The sequence below is a fragment of the Euprymna scolopes genome, chromosome 8, assembly GCF_053919585.1.
Source record: "Euprymna scolopes isolate OS-2025 chromosome 8, ASM5391958v1, whole genome shotgun sequence".
NCBI lineage: Eukaryota > Metazoa > Mollusca > Cephalopoda > Sepiida > Sepiolidae > Euprymna > Euprymna scolopes.
The window spans coordinates 149,909,450-149,931,949 of NC_136489.1; the positions used below are offsets into that span (position 1 = coordinate 149,909,450).

The 22,500-nt window shown below is 34.4% G+C and overlaps 1 protein-coding gene across 1 annotated transcript in view; it reads left to right on the forward strand.

Annotated features, from left to right (window-relative positions):
* LOC145283827 (sialin-like) overlaps positions 1-22,500 on the forward strand; it is a 211,553-nt gene that overhangs the window by 149,773 nt on the left and 39,280 nt on the right. Inside the window, exons 3-4 of the mRNA XM_080132921.1 lie at positions 3,414-3,647; positions 22,293-22,380. Coding sequence (XP_079989047.1) covers positions 3,414-3,647; positions 22,293-22,380 — 322 coding nt within the window. The remainder of the gene's footprint in view (positions 1-3,413; positions 3,648-22,292; positions 22,381-22,500) is intronic.

A 22,500-nucleotide genomic window follows, 5' to 3' on the forward strand; every position in this document is an offset into this window, starting at 1 on the left:
CATATAACGATAGAAGATGTATCGAGACACAGGAATGGGTATGTTTGATCTGGCATAATGATGATTCATTAAAAATTGTGGGGTCTGCGTACGCGCCTGGTCCACAAAGTATGGAAATAAAAAATATAAAAATTAAAAAACGTTTACAAGTGTTTTGATATAGATGTACATAATAATACTTTGATAAGTATGTTTTAACTTAAATAGGGATGGTATAATAAAATTGTGGGGTCTGCGTTCGCGCCTGGCCTCCATAGAATGGAAATAGGCACAAACTTTAATAAAGACTTTTCATATCTGTCTGTGTAAGTATACTTTGATAATTATGTTTCAGTTTGAAGAAATATGGTATAATAAAATTATGGGGTGTTCGTTCGCGCCTGACCTCCATAGAATGGAAATATGTCACAAAGTTGAACAAGGTTTTTTAATATAGATCCACAAAATATTGTGATAAGTGTTTCAGTGTGAACAGGTATGGTATAATAAATTATGGGGTTTATCTATTTTATTTTTACTTTCATTATATTTTGCTTTAGTTTTGATACCCCCAAATTCGAAGCTATCTCTTTACAACCCTTCCTTTTCATAAACCTATCATACTTTCATAAATCAGAGTCCATTTTCTGTAGACTGTTTTTGAACCCAGTCAACGACGGGTACTTTTGCTAATATATATATATATATATATATATATCTATATATATATATATATATATATATATATATATATATATATTATTTTTTAAAACAGTAATCTACCCCGGACTATATGTATTAACAGCCCGCGCATAATCCATTACGCTACAAAGCCATAGATAATTTTACTGTTTATTTTTATCGCTTATACACTTCTGTAGATTTATTGCTGATATTTTTTAAACGATAATAGTGTTAACTAGCATAATGAATTACGCGCCGGACTAGTTAACCATATCTTTTCGTTTTTTTTTAATCAACAAATCTACAAAAGTTTGTAGGCGATAAAAATAAACAGTAAAATTATCTATTGCTTCATAGTAATGGATTACGCACCGGACTGTAATACATATGGGCTGGGGTTCGATCCCCAGAAACAGTCAAGCTACGCTGAAGAAAGGAGGACTTCGAAACATGCATATCCGTTGTATTGGTAAATGCTCGTCTGAGCTCCAGTCTATGGTCGCCCCGTGCCTGACTTTCACGATAAACACTCGTCTATCTGAAACCACTATCAATAATTTACCCCACTGTTTATCTGTCCCTAAACCTAAACGTAGATTCCGTGAACAAAGCTTCTTGCTTATAACTGCACACCCCTGGAACTCTGTTCCGTTTTCTTGCTTTCCAACTGACTACAATATGGTTGTCTCCAAGTCCAACGTGAATGAGTTCTTGATGAGCCATTCCCTTAAGTAATCCAATTTACCAAATTTCCATTATTAATGATTACTACAATATGTCCCATTATCCTCAATTAGCTTCCGGACCTTGATAAGTGGTGACTCCTTTATATATATACATGCTCTCTATTGATCCAAATTATTGCAACAGGGTCATTCCCAGCACCCTCAAAATGTATCGCTGGACTGCGATGAATAACAGGGACGTTCCCAGGGTGATAAAACCAAGGTTTCCGGCCAAGGTTATGATCTTTGGTGTGGTTTCAAGAGAGAGCCACGTAATGCCACCTCACATCTTCGAAGTCGGCTTGAAAGTAAACACTAAAGTGTACTTGGATGTGCTGAAGAGTGTGGTGATCCCTTAGTGCATTCATGTGGCCGCTGGCAGACCCTAGGTGCAGCAGTAGGACTCGACCCCAGTCCACAAGTCCAAAGAGACCCAGGCTTGGCTTCAGAAGGAGTGCTACGACTTTGTACTTTTCTTTTAATGGTCTACCTCCTCCTCCGACCTGAACCCGCTGGACTACTTCGTTTGGTCATACGTCGAGAACATCACCAACATGACCTCCCACAACACCAAAGCCAGCCTGATCGCCGCCATTCTTCGAGTATTCACCAAGCTTGTGGAAAAGGCATGCTCCCAGTTTTGGACCCGTACTGAGGCGGTGATTGAGGCTGAAAGTGGCTATGTTGAATATGTCTTAGCTTTACTACATAATAAAGTTACCTGAATTGATTTTTTTAATAAAAGTTTTTAAATAAGGCTGTGGTGTTTTATTACTTTAGGGAGACACTTTTTATCGTTCCACCCTATATATATATATGTGTGTGTGCGCATGTGTGTGTGTGTGTGTGTGTGTGTGTGTGTGTGTGTGTGTGGGTGTATGTATCTCTCTCTCTCTCTCTCTCTCTATATATATATATATATATATATATATATATATATATATATATATATATATATAGTGGTTGACCATTATTGAAAGAGACTCAACGGCTCTTTTTGAGTATTTACTACATTGAGATATAGGAGAAGCATCACTTCTTTCCAAGGATTATTCCATTTACCTTTGATTCTCACCTTATAATGCTGAGTAATGAGAGAGGACAGAAAAATATATAACGATTAACTTTTTAACTTGTTTTTATAACAGTTTTTTATGATAGAATTGAGAGACGCACACGGGCAAAGTCTCAAGGTAACACTTGCTTAAATTATATCTACATTGTCGGACACATCTTCTCTATATCGCTCCGGACAAAAAACTGTGACGACTTTTCTATTGTCATATCATTTTCTTGCATTCCTAGCGTGTTTTGTCTAGGAAATTAACTTTTGACCCTCAGCTTCAATCATGCCACCTGTAGTTGAGTCTATTTCCATATGCTGCCAGGTTATCCTGACATGTACAAATGTAACCCCTGCCAAAATTCATATTAGTTAACATAATATTTACTTACTGGTCCCAATATAGAACATGGAAAGAATTGATATGAGAATGATACGAAGGGTGTATAATGTGAATCTTAAAGACAGGCTTAGCTTTGATGATTTCAGGGTAAGATTAAATCCTGACAATATAAGGAAGATGTATTAGGACAGGAGACTTCTATGTTATGGCCACGTTAAAAGAATGGATGAGGTTTCTTGGTTCAGTAAATGTATAGAACGTTTAATTCACGGTAGAAGGTCAGGAAAACATGGAAGGAAATGATAAATGCAAACTTGAGAGGAAGAGGGATAAATAAAGACCAGGCAGGAGATAGCTTAATTTGGAAATCAATTTCTGACAGCCGTCCCATACATGCCAGCATGCAAAACGGGCATGAAACTGATGATGATGATGATGATGATGATGATGATGATGATGATGATGATGTTTTTTTTTTTTTTTTCAAACTGCTCTGGATTAAACAATCCCACAAGGTAATCTTAAAATTCTATACTTTTTGCTTCTGTGACTCTCCGTTTTATATTTATCTCATTTTGACTGTTTTTGTTTTTTTTTGTTTTTTCTATTGTTTCGGCAGATGGGAACATTCCTGTGGGACAAGAAAGTACAAGGACTTGTTTTGGGCTCATTCTTTTGGGGCTATGTCATGACACAAGTACTCGGCGGTTGGCTTGCAACGAAATTTGGAGGCAAACGAGTGTTTGGCGGTGGCATGCTTGTTGCTTCCGTGGCATCACTGATATCGCCCGTTGCTGCCGATTTCAATTACATCTTCCTCATTGTCTTAAGAGTTCTCATTGGAATGACGACGGTAAGTTCAGTTTTATTGATACTTAATTTACACTGAGTTGCTTTACATGATGCGAGAAAATATTTATCCTAGCATTTATTGCCTTATCATATTATTTATCTCCTTGCCAGTGTAAGAGAGTGTGGACGGGCGTATGCAAATGTCGAACTGTGTGTGAAGTAAAGGATTATAAAAAGAGTGTGTGCACAGACCAGCGATGACGTTCAAGATGACGTTCGAGAGGACAGAAGTCAGAGAGAAGGAGAACGTTCTCCCGAACGTTCTGAAACACGTTTTATTCAGGAAAGTACCCGGAAATAAATGTCGTTATTCCTATTTACTTTGCCTCCCCACGAAGGCAGAGTTAGACACCAGGGTCGTTTTTTATGTAGAGAAAAATAAATAAATAAATAAATAAAAAATTGTCTCAGTCGTGAAGGATTTCTCTTCCACTAACTGAGAACAAAAAAGTGAAGTGTAGTATCAGAACAGATACTACACTTTGAGTTATACATTTTTAATTCACTCTGAAAGTTTACTACCAAAACAGAAATAAACAAAAAATTAGGCACAAGGCCACTCAAAAATTGGGAAAGGGTTACTGTACTTTTGTTAGTCTATGTTTGATCCTAGTTAAAGTTCTCATTCACCATAATACCTCAAGCACACCAGGGGTCATCCTACCTAAGGTTCCCAAATCATATCGTGTGTGTGTGCGTGTGTTTTTTGTTTTTCTATTATATTTTTTAATTCATTTTTTTTTAAATCTCTCTTATGGAATTAAGAGTGAAAGAAAGGAGCCAAGTTATTACTTCTAATGTTCATTTGAGATGAACTTTGCTACAACGTGTTGGGTCTGTGTGTGCAAACGTGTGTATAACATTACATAAGGAGGTTAGACGCCATGAGTAAAAATCACATAAACATTCAAGTTTATACACGTTAAAAAGTTAATGCTACTTTTATTTTGTTGCGGTCCTATTCAAAATAATCAGCTTCAAGGGCAGAAACCAGAAGCTCTAAGTATTAATGATGGAGTTCCTCAGAGGTCCATCCTGGGCCCAACTCTCTTCCTGATCTACATAAATGATCCTCCAAATCACATCCTTACATCGTTCGTAGACATTTATGCTGACAGCACTACAATCTACGGTAGCGCATCAAAGACTATAAACGACCAAGTTCTCTCTGATTCTCTCTCCTCTGATCTTGAGCATGTGGTACAATGGGGAAAGAGGTGGCTGGTTACTTTTAATGTATCTAAAACCAAGCTTCTATCTCTACACTATCTATGCTCTGATACCAATCTGGCATCGGTTGAAATGAATAGCTCTCGTCTTGGGAAGGCTTCATGTTTTGACAAGCTTCTGGGCTTGACCTTTACTCCTGACCTGAAATGGAACATGTATATCAAATCCATTGCCAAGATTGCTGAAAAAATGGTGGGATCTTTCTACCACTCCAGTAGATATCTCACTCTTGATGCAATTCTCTACCTATATAAAAACCAGATATAGCCAACGATGGAGTACTGTTGCCACATCTGGGGAGGAGCTTCTAGAAGCAGCTAATCCTTCCTTGACAGAATTCAAAATAGACTTCCTAGCTTAGTGGGGGGGTGCCCTTTTCTCTTCTCTGCAACCTCTTTCCCAAAGAAGAGACGTTGCGAGCCTGTCTCTGCTTTATCATTATTTTCATGGCAAATACTCAGCTGAGCTTCAATCTATGGCTCCCCCCTCGCCAAACTTTCACGAAAAACACTCATCTAGCCAAAACCACTATCAATAATTTCCCACACTCTTTATCTGTGCCTAGACCTAAATGTAGATTCCATAAACAAAGCTTCTTTCTTAGAACTGCACGCCTGTGAAACTCTCTTCTGATTGCCTGCTTTCCAACTAACTATAATCTGATTGTCTTCAAGTCCAATGTAAACAAGTTCTTGATGAACCGTCCCCCTAAGTAATCCAATTTACAAAATTCCCACTACTTATGTTTACTACGCTATAATCACATTGACTAATGTATACCCGTTAACTCTTATCCTCGAGTGGCCTCCGGGCCTTGTTAAGTGGTGATTCCTGTGTAAAAAAAAAGATATATTTAAAACATCAGGAAGTTTGATTGAAAGTTCTGCTGAATAACATCGATACTTAAAAGTGGTGCAGTGTAGCCGACCGGGTTCGAACTTGGCACACACAAATCCTTACTCTGCATCGTTGTCCATTTCAATGATGATAAACTCACTGTTTTATAAGAAAATTTAGTTAAATTTTCTTTTTCTAGTCTTTTTTACAAAAGTCATGTAAATTATGACGAAAAAAATGATTTCTAAATGTTTTCCCCATCTTTTGAAAATAAATTAATATTCTTGACTACATAAACAATTTGATCCTCAACCAAATTTTAAAAATGTTGTGTCATAGCTAAAAAATGTTTCTTTAGTAAATAAAGTTTAATTAAGCATTATTTAAAATTATAGATTTTAGAAGTATATCATGGTACAATTTTATTTATAAATAGCAGTTCAGCCCGGCTTTGCTCGGGCCCTATGTACTGTTCATAACTATGTGCATAAATATATATATATATATATATATATATATATATATATTAAAAATTTTGACTCATTTCCAGGTAACCTACATCTAAAATTTCAAGTGTTTGGACCCAAAATTGGCGTAGGAGTTTGGTAGAGTCTGCAAGTGTCAACTCTTTCAATTTTGACCTCTTGGCAGCCAAAGTTTCGCCCAAAAACTGATTTAAAAGCTTGCTTGCTGCGTGTACAATTTCAAATGTTTAGACTTAAAATTGGCTGAATAATTTGCAAGAGACCGCAAAGGTAAAATCTTTTGAACTTTGGTCACTTGGCAGCCTGATTTTTGGCCAAAAACCGATTAAAAAGCTTGCCCTATGTCTGAATACACTTTATGTAAAATTTCAAATCTTTAGACCAGAAATTGGCTGAGTAATTTAGTAGAGACCGCAGAGGTCAATTGTTAATTTTGACCCCAATTTTGACTCCTTAACATTTATTGTTTTGGGCTCAAATCAAATTAAAAAGTTTGATCCATGTCCAAATAACTTACATCTAAAATTTCAAGTGATGATATTCTAAAAGCTGCTGTAATCTCACCGATGGGACTCTATCAAATCGAATGCATGCTGTTTGGACTAAAAATCTCAGCGGCTACGTTTCAAAGATATATGGATAAATTTTCCGAGATATCGACTGTGTTTTCATTTATATAGATGACATATTGATCTTCAGTGACAACAAGCAATCCCACAAACAAGATATCGACACAGTTTTTCAAATCTTAGAAAACAACAGCCTAAAAATATCACTTTCCAAATCCATCTTCAATGTGACATCTCTTGATTTCCTAGGATTTAGAATCAACTCAAAAGAAATCACACCAACTGCAAATAAAGTTAAAGAAATAGAATCTTTTCCATGCCCCAAAGATGCAAAAAGCCTACGCAGGTTTCTTGGTATGGTAGGATTTTATAGAAAATTAATACCAGGATTTGCGAAATTAGTTTTACCCTTATCTGAGTGTTTAGACTGAAAATTGGCGAAGGAGTTTGGTAGAGTTTTCAAAGATTAAATCGTTGACCCCTTGACAGCCAAATTTCTGGCCGAAAACGGATTAAAAAGATTTTCCCAAATCCCTTAGGTCAAATCTGGAGTCTATAAAGCTTTCATGAATATATCTAAAGCATCAAGGATTTTGATCGAAAAAAATAAATCTCTGATAAATATTTATAGATTTTAAATTTACCTGTAATTTTTATTTACTATATTTATTACATATATATTTTTAAATTCAATTTTCACCCCAATCACGCATTTTATATCTAAATCATCAGCCAATGGTTCCCCATCCTCTATTCATGTGACCTAGGATGTCATACATTAAGGATTTCTGACTCCAGCAGCTGCAGAAACTTGTGCAGATCGTAGTACATGTTTTATGAACGAGACCAAACATTTGAAAAAAAAATATAATTTACCTGTAATTTGTATTTACTATATGACAATTAACATACTTTCTCTTCTTGTATAGACTATTTTATTGGTCTCTTAATTGTCCTTGCATTAAAAAAACGAGGTAAACAAACAAGAACTAAAACATATGGTTATAACTGTATAAATAAATGTGTTTATGGAAGTAATTTAAGATATATATTAACATGTGTCACAAATTCCTAATGCGTGGAGATATTAAAAAGCGGACAGTAGAAAAGAGGCAAATATCACAGAACTTGTATGGACGCGTGTTTATTTAATTCCTCTGCAGGAGGTTAGCACAAGGTCAGGTGACGTTTTAAAAACTACTATATGATGTGCATTCTGGCCTATAAAAATGCCTGAGACCACATCGGCATTCCCCTTAGGCGATTAGGAATAAACTCGCCCCTTCCCTAGAAGGAAAGTAAAGCCTGCGAAGGTGGATTTCTTAAGTCTGAGTAGAACCATACTGTACCCAAACTATAACTTGGCTTATGATTTCTTCCATTATTATGATGAAATACGTATTTTTAAATGATTAAATATGTCAAATGTGAATATCTATACTCCTATGAATTTGTTTTTTTTTTGTTTGTTTTTTTTTGTTTTTTTGTTTTTTGCGTATTGATATTCATATTAAACCCCCCGTTTTTTCTATTTATTTAAAAAGAAAATACAACCTTGTTATACATGGGTCGTGGGATTCCATTCATCTACAAAAGATCTAGCTAATTTGCATATTCTTTTAAACATCCATTTTAATTAATTCGCTATTAATTTTTTGTCGGTTTTCTTATGGGATAATTATCTTTAGTTAACTATTACGTGTAATTATATTCATGCAGATATTCTACATGATTTATACTTGCATAATATTTATGTAAAAAGGTTATAGTAAGCACAAACCTCTTCCTATATATATTTATGTATGCATATATATATATATTTGTTTAAAAGTTTTGCCTACCAAACTCCTCCGTCAATTTTGGTCTACAGACATGAAATATATAGGGTATTCGAACCCATGGGAAACTTTATATTTGGGTTTTAGTCGAGGAAAATCGGTACAAAAGTGTGAAAATTTTAAAAATAGAATTTGTCAAGTGAAAGTCGAACGACGGCATTACAAATATGCATGCGTAACGTAGTAGCTATTGGTTCATGTTTTAATTTTTAGCCTTGCAACAAACATATCTTCATAGATCAGGCATTAACACCAAAGGGAAAAATAAATAGTAAGCTAAACGTTTTGGTTTCGATTATCGGTGGCAAGTCAATTATTTTTTTTTTAATTTCACAATCATCACTATATATTGGTTCCAATATAATATAATAATAAATATGAAATCTACATAAATCAAAATATCATATTTAAGAATATTTTACGACCGGACAATGTCGGATGGTCTGCTAGTTTATTTATAAATTTTGATTCAAATAATGTAGGGAAAATCATATGACGCATCCCGCATCATGCAATATTTTATAATTCTTCATCCACTATTAAAAATATGAAAAAAATATATATTACAACGTTATAATCTTGACTAAACTTTACAAGTTAAGCAAGCATTTCTTGCAAAGCATGAAAATGCTTAAACAAAATGGTTTTTTATAAACTTTTACAATTAAGGTGCAAGATTTAATGTGAAATTTATCAATTTTCAAAGTGCACTTTTATAAACTTTACAAAATAAAGAATAAACATTTAATTGAAATTAAATGTAAAAATTACCTGGGATTTATTTTGTTTTGTATATTTTGTTGCCCTTAAAACAAAACGGAATATATAATTTAATTATTGGGAATTCTTACTGAGATAAGTAATTTGTATTATTTATCCATTTTAGTAGACCGCTCTAGTAGATATCTCACTGCTGATGTATTTCTCTACCTAAATAAAAGCCAAGTCCGTCCAGGGATGGAGTATTGTTGCCACATCTGGGCAGGAGCTGCTAGAAGCAGCTTATCCTGCCTTGACAGTACAAAATAGACTTCGTAGCTTAGTGGGAGATGCCCTTTTCTCTTCCCTGCAACCTCTTTCCACAGAAGGGACGTTGCGAGCCTGTCTTTGTGTTATCATTATTTCCATGGCAAGTGCTCGTTTGAGCTCCAATCTCTGGTTCCCCCTCGCCAATCTTTCACGAAAAACACCACTGTAAATAATTTTTCCCACTCTTTAACTGTGCCTAAATCAAAACGTAGATAGATTCCATGGACAAAGCTTCTTTCTTAGATCGTCACGCCTGTGGAACTCTGTTCCGTTTGCCTGTTTCCCAGCTGACTACAACTTGGTTGTCTTCAAGTCCAACATAAACAAATTCTTGATGAACCGCCCCCTTAAGTAATCCAATCTACCAAATTTCCATTAATAACGATTACTACGATATTATCCCATTGATTACTGTACAATCATTAACCCTTATAGTCTGCAATAAATAAACGGATAAATAAAACGGAACATATCTATTATTCAGCAATTCAACTAAAAAAATTTAATCTTGTACCTTAATTTTTTAAAGTTTATAAACAAAATTTTTTAACGCATTGCAAGAAATGCTTTTCTGACTTGTATCTCATTTTTTATATTTTACTTAATTTTTCAAATTTAAATTTTAAAAAAATGAATATGCTTTTGGATGCGGTTTCATTTTTCATTGATAGAATAATTCAAAAACTTCTTTTCACATTTGGAAAAATCTTCGGTATATACTCTAAACATCCTCCTTCAAACCAAGTCTGAATTTTCTTCATCTTATTTACTTATTAATGGGCCACAACTTATCAAGGCTAAAAGTCACTGGAGGATATGGTTTATGGGATGAACATATTGTCGATTGATATTATAAAAAATTTTAAATGATGTGCAGAATAAATTAACATTTTAATATAATTTATAACAAGTTTTTTGTTGGCATAAAATTTAAAGATAACCATGCTGTAGTCTTCAGGGAAGCAATCTTGTGGTAAATTTAATATTTTTTTATTTTAATGCAAATTAAATAAAAAAAATTATTTTATTATATATAATTTTGGTTAGTGGTGTGTTTTGCGACAGGTGATCCATCATTGAAATTTTATGTTGAAATTGTATGAAATTCGTGAATGGATTAATTTGTTTTGCAAACAGATAGTCTGATAGATACCCCGGGTGAAAGTGGCCCTAGAGTAGTGATAGTTTCCAAATTGGAGTCTCACAGGAGGATTAGGAGGCGCTTAATTATATTGGATATTTAGCAGGTGACCCCAGGAAGAGAGGCATTCAATGGGTTGTACACACGCAGATCAATTCCATGTGAGGAATGCGAGATTTTCCACCATTGTCTATTGGAATGCATAATTTGACCAGAAATATCGGTCAAAGATTTAGAATAATAGACAATGGGAAATATTAAACATTCCAGGGTAAAAGAATGTTTTTATAACTCGAAACAACAGTCGGTCAGGACAAACTAACACATTTTCTTCACTGTGAAAACACCCACACTCCACCCCCGTCACTCGCCTTCACTGATGTCAACACCGTTATAACTAAATCGAAATATGTTGTCAGTGTGGAATAAACAAAATACTTTTATAGATCAGCTGTGTTGTGTTTTATTCGCTGTCAGTGTGTATATATCGTTGACCAGTGATAAAAGTCGATTTGGAAATTATATAGACTGAAAAGCACATTAAACAACCGGCCGCAGCGAATATATAATAATTAGTTATTAAACTTCTGGAATAGACGAGGTGCAAAATAGCTAAAAGGAGCTGAGGCATATGAATTTTGGAATAGTTGGATACAGGATAGAGGCGAACAATTTGTCCAAAAATGTTCTAGGCAGTCTGATATCATGGCGGGATAAATTTTGTTTAATTGTTGTGGTGTGTAAAAGTTCCTAAACTGGGGTTTCATCATAAGATGTACCTTAAGGACCGGACAATAATGTAACAAAAAAAAACTGGTTTTTGCTCTATACGTGATCTGTTCAAGATAAAAGAAATAAATGAATAAATATAACTCACGATATAACTATAACGCGATTTTACTAACAGAACCAGTGGAAATTCCACGGTAGTTTTAAAATTTTTAAACTCATTATAAATAAAATGAATAAAAAATAAAATAAAACAAATAACGACGAATTTAAAACAATTTTTAGCAAATTATCTTAGTCTTTTAAATCTTAAAAATTGATTTTAAAATGTAGATTTATTTTCAATTAAAATTCAACACACAATACATTGTTTAATTTTTCTGAATATTTTTAATATAAATTATAAAAGAACAGATATTAATTCACTTGCAGATTTTTTTTAATTATAAAATGAATCTATAATAAAAAAAAAAATACAGTCTCCTCTCAACGTGAATTTTTTAATTATAAAATAAAATAGCTAAGTATAGCTAAAAAAATAAATTAGCTAATGAAATTATAAACAGACTGCTATGTTTTTTTTGTTTGTTTGTTTTTTTTTGTTTATTTGTTTTTTGTTTGGGAAATTTTTAGAGAGGAAATAATTTTAATGATTTTTAACCGCTAAAGAGTGATTATAAAGGGGATAATTCGTTTTTTATTAAATAAAGTTTGCGATGATGATGTTTTCTTTGTGATATCAGATGTCGGACAAGTGAATTAATTTTTAGATTCTCAAGGATTCTCAACCTACCGAAAATGTGTCTTTTTAATAAACGTCATTGTTTCATTGATGTTTTTAATGGCTGGTAATTGTTCTCATCTTGAGTGTTTTCTGCACAACGTTTCAGTCGATGTTACCGTTGACCTTCGTCAGGTGTTAAAGTTGCCATGTTTTGGAAGGAAAAAGGGGGTAGCTCTGCACTATAAGGTTTCGAATTTTTTGATCTAAGTAAGTTTACACGAATTATAAAGATGATTTAATTATCAGGGAACCTTAAGTGTATAATTTTTAACTTATTATAATTAAATTTTTAATTAAATCCATCAAATTATAAGTTCTCATCTAAAAAATTCAGAACTGTAATTAATTTTAATTTGTGTGCAAGAATAAGTTCGATCTGTTATGATTAGAAAATTGGATTTTTTCCATCTTTTATATTTGATGATTTTTTTTTCAAACCTTTTGATGCCAGACTTTTTATTCTTAATTTTTTATTTCTTTTTTGCCTTTTGGATTACTGAAACCAAATTTGTAACATAGATTTTTCCATCGAAGATGTTGGCACATTCATTGATTAACATTCATTGATACTTTTTCCTTCTCTGAACTTTTCAAAGCTTGACACTCAAATCTACCCTATTAATAATTCTAACCAGAAAGATATCAGGGAAACGAATGTCAACCATAATCATGTAATTCATTCGGAATGACTGATGCTCAACAACAAAAAATGCATTACCACAAACAACTGCTAAACAACTTTTCAGCAACTTCATTTTCTGTACATTTTCCCATGTCGGAAAAGATTAACCTAAAGAAATTGAACAAGCACAGATCTAGCAAGCTAACTGAATACTCCCCCTAATTGCCATATAATGGCAGCATCCAATATATGCAAACAGGAAATTGAACCATACAATTCTGAGATGGTTCTAAAAGAGCAACAGTTTTTATATTGCCATTAGTAGCCAAGGTTCGCCATCATTCGTTCATTTCCTCTTCTCTCTTGTGTTCTTTATGACTGGAACTTCTTATGTCAGTTTGTAATGTGAAGTGGACAATCTGCGTAAGCTTCGTCCAATCACAGTTTATAGTTTTGGTTTGAAATAAACAAGTAGGCTAAAACTTGTATTTAAGAGCAGATTAGTAAACGAAATCCTATTTGCCCGCATATCGATTATTGCTGCTATTATCTTTTTTTTATGAGTAGAAAGAAAAAGTTTTCCTCTAAGATAATCATCGACTTCATTTTTTGTCTTCTCGAGTGGTTTCCGATTAGTTTAATTTACACTTTTATTGTTATTTTAGTATTTGCCTTGCAAACAAACCTAGCACTGTTGAGACGTAATGACTTTGAAACTTGGAGGCAACAATTATTTTTACTTTTTCATTTTTTTATTTTAATTTCTTTTTTTTTTTTCAGTCTGTCAAGCACACTTCATTTTCATTTTAAAAAGGAAGAGACATCATATGCGCCTTATCTCAGATATATCAGTTGTCCAAGTATCTCTTAAAATGCCTTTGTCCGATGGTCGAGTTGTTATGCTTAGATTTGAAATAAAAGTTTTATCTGTCTCTCAAATATAAAGTTTAAATAACATTTTTGTGGGTCTGAAATAATATTTTGTAGGTCTGTTGCAAATATGTTTGAAACAGTATTTTGTAGGTTTGTTGCAAATACGTTTGAAATAGCATTTTTGTAGATCTGTCGCAAACATATTTGAAATAGCGTCTCTGTCTACCTGTAAAAAAAAATCGGAGGCCTGCAATATAAATGCTGGAGTCCCTCAGGGGTCAATCCTGGGCCCAACTCTCTTCCTGATCTACATCAATGACCTCCCTAAACACATACTTAAATCATTCGTTGACATCTATGCTGATGACACGACCATCTACGGCAACACATCAAAGGCCGTAAATGACAAAGTTCTCTCTGATTCTCTCTCCTCTGATCTCGAGCGCGTGGTTCAGTGGGGGAAGATGTGGCTGGTTACCTTTAATGCATCCAAAACCAAACTCCTATCCTTACATCATCAATGCTCTGATCCCCAGCTGGCATCAATTGTGATGGATGGCTCTCGTCTGGGTGAGGCCCAGTGTTTTGACAAGCTTCTGGGTTTGACCTTTACTCCTGATCTGAAATGGAACACGTAATCTCCACACTAATGTAATGTACTTGCAATAACCCTTATCCCTGAGTGGCTTCCGGGCCTTGATAAGTGGTGATCACTGTGTAAAAAAAAAAAAAAAAAAAAAAAAATGGTTAGGATAGCAAAAAAACGTTTTTGTAAGTCTGTTAGGGGTTCGTTTTAGATAGCATTTTCGTTGATATGTTACACTCAGGTTTAAAATCACATTTTCTTTTGTCTATCACATAGATTGAATGGACACATCGCTATAAGAAACTTTGTTGTTAGGTTTGCCACACATAATTTTAATAATTATAAAACTCTATGGACCTGCCGGGTGTCTTTGCTTGCTTGAATCTTGCTTTTGTTGATCGGGCAAGTTCATCTTTTTAAAAAAGGATGACATGTAAATTTATATGGGGGTACCAAAATTGGTTAGAGGGAAAATTATTCCCAACTCGCATTTAGGTAAAAATGCACTTTCGTATATATAATTGAATTCATTCAGAAAGTTTCGCAAAACAAAAACAAATAACATCTACATAAAAAAAACGCAATACATTCAGTCGTGCGGAAGAGCCTAGTGGTAGGTGGGGTACGCTTCTTACCATGGGGTCCCGATTTCGAATCTCGCCAGATTCAACCGCTCTGATTAGTCGTAGATGACAAAACACATATCAGTGGATAATTATATTCTAAAAATAATACATAAGCCGCTCCCCATTTGAGGTTACCAAAATTGGTTAAAGGAAGAATTATTTCCCAACTCGCATTTAGGTAAATATGCATTTCCATATATATAATTGAATTCATTCAAAAAGTATTGCAAAACAAAAACAAATAACATCTCTCTCTCCCTCCCTCCCTCTCTCTCTCTCTCTTTATATATATGTGTGTGTGTGTGTGTGTGTGTGTGTGTGTGTGTGTGTGTGTGTGTGTGTGTGTGTGTGTGTGTGTAAAATATGAAGGCTTTTGCGTCCTTCTATTTATTACTTATTGATTTGTTCGTTTACTTTACTTATCGTTTTCTTTTTACCGTTTCTTTTACTTCTAAGGGCACTTTTAAAAGTCTGTGTGTACTTATCAATGTACTTACTTATGTGGGTGCGTGTAGGTGTTCTATCCTTACACTGTTTCTTGCCTTGAAGGGTCTCGACGTGTATGTGCCATGTATAATAGGTACATACCTGCATTGCCTTGGCCAGCGTATGATATCTTCTGATCGGTGGTCTCCATCTCATTGGAAAGTGGTCACTGCAGACAGATGCATCGCTAATAACAAGATGGATTTGAAGCTTCAATTCTTTTATTAAAAGGCAAGCCTATATCTGGACTCTGGTTGCCGTGGAGAGACCCTAATCTCCTGTCTGTTCCATCTGCAGCCCAAAACCAACTGCCACATGTCGTCGTCAACCGGAAGCCTACGACCACAATTCAGTGTCACCCCTAATTTCCGGTGCATTGACAAAAGGTGACTTGAGTTTGACGCCTGTCAATCCCAACCTTTTGTGACCCCACTAAACTCGCTGATGGGAATCGAAAATATACTTACATAACTTACTATTTCTACAAACTACCTATATAGCATTTAAGCTGGGATTCCCAATGCTACATACATATATATATATATACATATATATATATATATATATATATATATATATATATATATATATATATATATATATATCTACGTGGTGTGACTTAGAGGCTAAGTAATGAGTGAGAGTGCATCGTGTTTTGGTTTCAATTGCAGCTGATGGCACCCAAGTCAAATATATTTTTTTAGCTTTGATCTCACTACTATATATTAGGTTCAATATAATAATCGACTCTATAATAATAGAGAATTATCTCTATAATAATAAATACATGGATTAAAATATCATATTTAAATGTATTTTATAACCAGGCAACACCGGGCAGCCTGCTACTTTGGGAATAGCATTTTCTTTTGTCTGTCACATTTATGCTTAGAATAACATTTTCATTGTTAAATAGACATGGGTTGATTCACTCAGGACTATATAGATAAAGAAGGCTGTATAGATTAGTTAAAAAGAGGATCGCTCCACTATGATCAGGAGGGGATTATAATGTCTGCCCAAGATCAAGGCTTGATAACCAATGCTTTTAAGAAGGTGTGTGGTCTCAGCAATGACAACAAGTGCAGGTTCTGCTACACAGAAGTAGAGAGTGTGAGCCACCTGACATTCAGCTGTAAGGTTTTCTTGGGGGTGGGGCACCTACTATACAATGCGACACAATGGAGTATGTAAATATCTCCACTGAACTGTAAAAAGTTGAATATCGAATGTAGCAACATATCCTGGGAACATGTTTACCAGAAAGAACTGTTGAAAATAAGTTACACGCTATTCCTACAGCTATGTACCTTGAAAACATAACTATTAGACCTTGAAAACATAACTATATTAGACCTCGAAAACATAACTATTAGACCTTGAAACATAGCTATTAGACCTTGAAAACATAACTATATTAGACCTGACATAGCGATATGAGACAAGAGAGAAAAACAATTTTCGTAAAACTTAGTTGTTTCCAATGATGCTGGATTAAACAGAGCCGAGTGATAAAAAGATAACGAAATACAAAGGTCTTATGTACGACATGAAAAGAAACTGGAATCTTAGGAAGATCTCCATCATTCCAGTAATCATAGGAGCAACTGGACTCATGAAACAGAATTTTTAAACTTACCTAGCAAATATACTCTGTGAACCAAGTTCAAGAGAGATTTAAAAAAATTGCACTTAAAAAGACGGATAGAATCTTAAAAAGATCTCTCAGTATGAGATAGTGGGTAACTGTCTGGCATCTGGTAAGATGCCCCATTCCCAATTTGAGCAAAAGGATAAGAGAATTTAAAAAAAAAGAACAGTATTCAGAACTGGTACACCATCAGAATCGATTCCCTGCATACTTCTCCAAATAGCCTTGGAATATAGTTTCAAAATACATATAGTTATTCATGGAACAAACAGGCAGGAACTATAGATTTGTTATATAGATTCAATTTGAATATCGAATGTAGCAGCATATCCTGGGAACATGTTTACCAGAAATAACAGTTGGAAATAAGTCACACACCATCCATTATAACTATTCTTCCCTTTTTTCTGACTTTCTCATGTGCTGATGCCCTCTTTATTTGTTGTTTAAATTGAATTTTGTGCGTTCGTCTGCTCTTGTTTCAGCATATTTTGCCTCTCCATAACATAATATGTGGAAAGTTCTATAGACTGGCTAGAAAAAAAAGCGGTCGCTTCATTGTGATCAGGAAACAGTTATAATGTCTGCCCAAGATCAAGACTTGATATCTAATGCTTTTAAAAAGATGAGTGGTCTCATCCATTATTACAAGTGCAGGTTCTGACACACAGAAGTAGAGATTGTAAGCCACCTAGAATCCAGTTATAAGTTTTTCTTGGGGGACAGCTAATATACAATGAGGAACAATGTAGTGTGTAAATATATTCGCTGGTCTATCTATAGAAAGTTGAATATCGAACGGAGCAGCATATCCTGGGAACATATACCAGAAATGACACTATCCATTATAACTATGCATTTTCTACAGTTAAATACTTAGAAAACGGAGATATTAAAGCTGACATAATCATATGGGATAGGAAAGAAGCAACCTTAGTAGAAGTTAGTGTCTAGAATGATGCTTTGTTAAACAGAGCTGAGAAGAAAAGGTAACGAAACACCAGGGTTTTATGTATGACATGATAAGAAACTGGAGTCATATGAAGATCTCCATAATTCCAATAATTATAGGAGAACCGGACTTATGCAAAATAATTTTATAAACTATCTGACAAATATACTAGGTGAACCAAGTGCAAGAGAGATACAAACAATTGTACTTAAAGGGACGGTTAGAATCTTACGTTTCTGAATGAGATGAGGATTGGGTATTCGTATTATTTGGTCTCATCGGACTACTGTTTCTATCTTGTTCCGTTCGAAATATCGTTCAAAAAGTTTGACAGAAACATTCCCTAGATCTGCCACATAGAAGTAGAGAGGATGTTAGTCACCTGACATTTAGCTGTAAGGTTCTGCTGGGGGACGGTTACTATACAAATGCGGCACATTAGAGTTTGTAAATATCTGCGCTAGACGATCTGTAAAAAGTTGAGCATCGAATGCAGCAGCAAGTCTCGCAACATGTTTACCAGAAAGAACAGTTGGAAATAAGTCATGCACCACCCACTATGATTATGGAATATCCACAGCTACATACCTAGAAAACAGCTATTAAAGCTGACATAGTGAAATTGGACATGAAAGAGAAAGAAGCAACCTTAGTAAAAGTTAGTGTCCCCAATGATGCTGAATTAAACAAAACTGAAAGGAAAGGATAACAAAATACCAAGGTCTTATGTATGACAGGAAAAGACAGTTGGGAATAAGTCATACACCATCCACGATGACTATGTAGTTCCTACAGCTATGTACTTTGAAAATGAAGCTATTAAACCTGAGTGATATGGGACAAGAAGGAGAAAGAAGCAACCTTAGTAGAAGTTAGTGTCCCCAATGATGCTGGCATTAATAAAACTGAGAGGGAAAATATAATGAAATACCAAGGTCTTATGTATGACATGAAAAGAAACTGGAATTTTAGGAAGATGTCCTGCATTCCAGTAATTTATTAGGAGAAACTGGACTCATGAAAAATAATTTCAAAAACTAAGCAGCAAATATATCCAATGAACCAAGTGCAAGGGAGATTCAAACAATTGCACTTAAAGGAACAGTTAGAATCTTAAAAAGATCTATTTGTTGGAATGTATGAGATAACGAGTGAATGTCTGGCATCCGGTACGATGCTCCATCCCGGACTTGAACAATAATAAGATTGAAAAAAAAAAGCGAGAAAACCCGAAAAACGTATGCTGAGAGTATCTCTTTATGTTCTTTTAAATTCCGTGGCTCAAATTTGTTGATCCAAATTTTATTGGTAAAAAGAAAAAAGAAAATAAGTTTATTAAATTATAAAACAACTAAAAAGCTTTAGACGCACATAATTAGGAATATCGGAGATTTCTTAGTTGATGTTTTGTTCAATTATGAGCATCATTAAAAGTAAAGATTAAAATCAGATTAGATCCTTCTTAGACAAGAAGTGACAACAAGTCTCCACAGACGTCCAGCTCTCTCCACCTCCTTCGATAGCATTTGAAAATGAATTTGCATCATCGCAACAGCCGCTTACCATTGATTTCTCGCTCGTAGTGACCATTGGTTAATACTGGAATTTGAGTGGTACTCAGCCTCCCCAAGGTCCCAGTTCTCTTTGCGCTTGTCCAGCCGAGGTCTGGTAAGCGCTTGCTCCTCGGTCCTTATTGACCCTTCTCGGGTCTTTGATATCACTTTTTTATTGGGGGGAACGGTGATGAAACTATGGGGGGAGATGCATGATGGGAGTGTAGAACTTGTAGATATCCAGCTTCGGTGTTCTTCATTCCCTGTAACGCTTATTCGTTATATTGTCTTCTTGTATTATTCTCCGCATTCAAGGGTTTTCCTTAATATTTTAGTCGTTTTCATTATCGTTAGTCGTTGTACTTTTGCAGTTATTCCTCTGATTCCAATTTCTGACATTCTTTTTTTTAAGTTTTTCGGGATTGTTCCTAGTGCTCCTACTATTACCGGTACTATTTTGATTTTCTTCATCATCCAAATCCCTTTCAACTCTCTGGCTAGCTCTATGTATTTGCTTCGTTTCTCCTTTTCTTTCATACTTACCCCATGGTCAGCTGGAACTGCAAAGTCTATGATTTGACAGGATTTTTCTTTCTTGTTAATTATTACGACATCTGGTCTTCTTGCTTAGATGGGTTTGTCCGCCTGTATGTCCATGTCCCATAGGATTTTGTGGTTCTCATTTTCGAGTGCTGTTGCGGGTTTATGCTTGTACTATTTGTCTGTACGCTCAAAATGCAGTCGTTTGCATAATTCCCAGTGTACCACCCTACCCATTTGGTCATGCTTGTTTTTGTATTCCTTTTGGGCCAGTTTGCTGCATTCACTTACTATATGGTTTATTGTTTCGTCTCTTTGTCCACATAGTCTGCATTTGCTGTTTTCTTGTTTTATCGATCCTTGCTTTGATATGGTTGGTTCTTATCGAGTTATCTTGTGCTGCAGTTATTAGAGATTCAGTTACTCGGTTTATATGTCCTTTTCGCATCCATGTCCTGATGTTTTCGTTATTCTCATCTTTTGTCATTCTTATGAATCTTCTGTGGAGTTGTTTTTCTTCCCATTTCTCGTTTTGTCGTTTTGTCATTTGTCTCTCTGTTTTCTGTTTTGTTTTGTTTTTTTTGTTTTTTTCAGTCTCTCTTGCTGCCATAATTATCCTTTCAGTGTTTTGCATTATGTATTTTTCTAGTTCTTTTTTTGTGTCCTTCACACAGTCTTCTATACAGATCAATCCTCTCCCGCCATCTTTCCTTTTCACGTAGAGTCTGTCAATATCGTCCTTTGGGTGTAGTGCATTATGCATGATCATGAGTTTCCTGGTTTTCTGGTCAAGTTGTCTCAGTTCTTCTTTTGTCCACCCTATAAACGGTCCAGAGTATCTTACTAGTGATACTGCCCATGTATTTATACCTTTTATTAGGTTTCTGCTATATAATTTCGTTTCCAGGAGTTTTTTTGTTCTCCTGGGAATTCCTTTCCAATTTTCTCTTTCTTTTCTGTTGCTTTGGTGGTGTCTGCTTCCAGAATCCCGAAATATTTATAGTTGTCCTGTTCCCCTAGTGCCCTCATTTCTGTATAGTTTGGTAGTCTCATGCCTTCTGTCATTTCCAGTTTTCCCTTTCTTATAACTAGTTGTGCGCACTTTTCCATTCCAAATTCCATTTGGATATCTTGGCTGAAGATCCTGGTAGTGTTAATTAGTGTCTCTAGCTCCTTTTCGGTCCTTTCAAAAGGTTTCAGATCGTTCATGTACATCAGGTGGTTCATTTTTTCCTCTGTATTGGAGAACTTGTATCCGGCTTGGCACTTTCTCAGAATACTGTTCAAGGGCATCATGGCTATGATCAACAGTAGTGGTGATAGTGAGTCTCCTTGGAAGATGCCTCTTTGTATGTTAATTTCTGTTATGTGCTGTCCATCAGCTGTCAGTTCTAGTCTCCATGTTTTCATTGTATTTTCTATTACGTTGGGTATCCTGTATTATTATTATTATTATTATTATTATTATTGTTGTTGTTATTATTTAATTTCATCCAATAATTCTGTTAAATATTTCATCCAAAAATTCTGTTAAATATTTCATCCAATAATTGCTGTTGTTGTTGTTGTTGTTGTTGTTATTATTATTATAATTGTTGTTGTTATTCTTCTTCTTATTATTATTATTATTATTATTATTATATTTTAACCATTAAAACCCTCAAAACTATCATTGCACAGAACATTTGCATTATTAATACAATATTTATATACAAATAAAATTCTGTTAAATATTTCATCCAATAATTCTGTTAAATATTTCATCCAAAAATTCTGTTAAATATTTCATCCAAAAATTCTGTTAAATATTTCATCCAAAAATTCTGTTAAATATTTCATCCAAAAATTCTGTTAAATATTTCATCCAAAAATTCTGTTAAATATTTCATCCAAAAATTCTGTTAAATATTTCATTCAATAATTCTGTTAAATATTTCATCCAAAAATTCTGTTAAATATTTCATCCAAAAATTCCTAAAATTCACTCTCAAATGCTTTTTCTACCATTACTTCTAAATTTACTGAATTCCACTTCAAAATTTTCGACACTAATACTGTTCTTAATTTGATTTGTCTGCAAAATTTATTGCAAAAGTATTCATATTTTTGTTTCAGGGTTTAAGTTTTCCCTCCATGCATACAATTTGGGGAAATTGGGCTCCACCCTTGGAACGTACAAAGCTGCTGTCTTTTACATACGCAGGTGAGTTTGTCTTTTTTTTCTGGCGTTTTTCTTTTTTTGTATTTTATTTATTATTTTCTTACTTTTTGTATTTTGTTTATTATTTTCTTACTTTTTGTATTTTATTTACTAATAAAATGC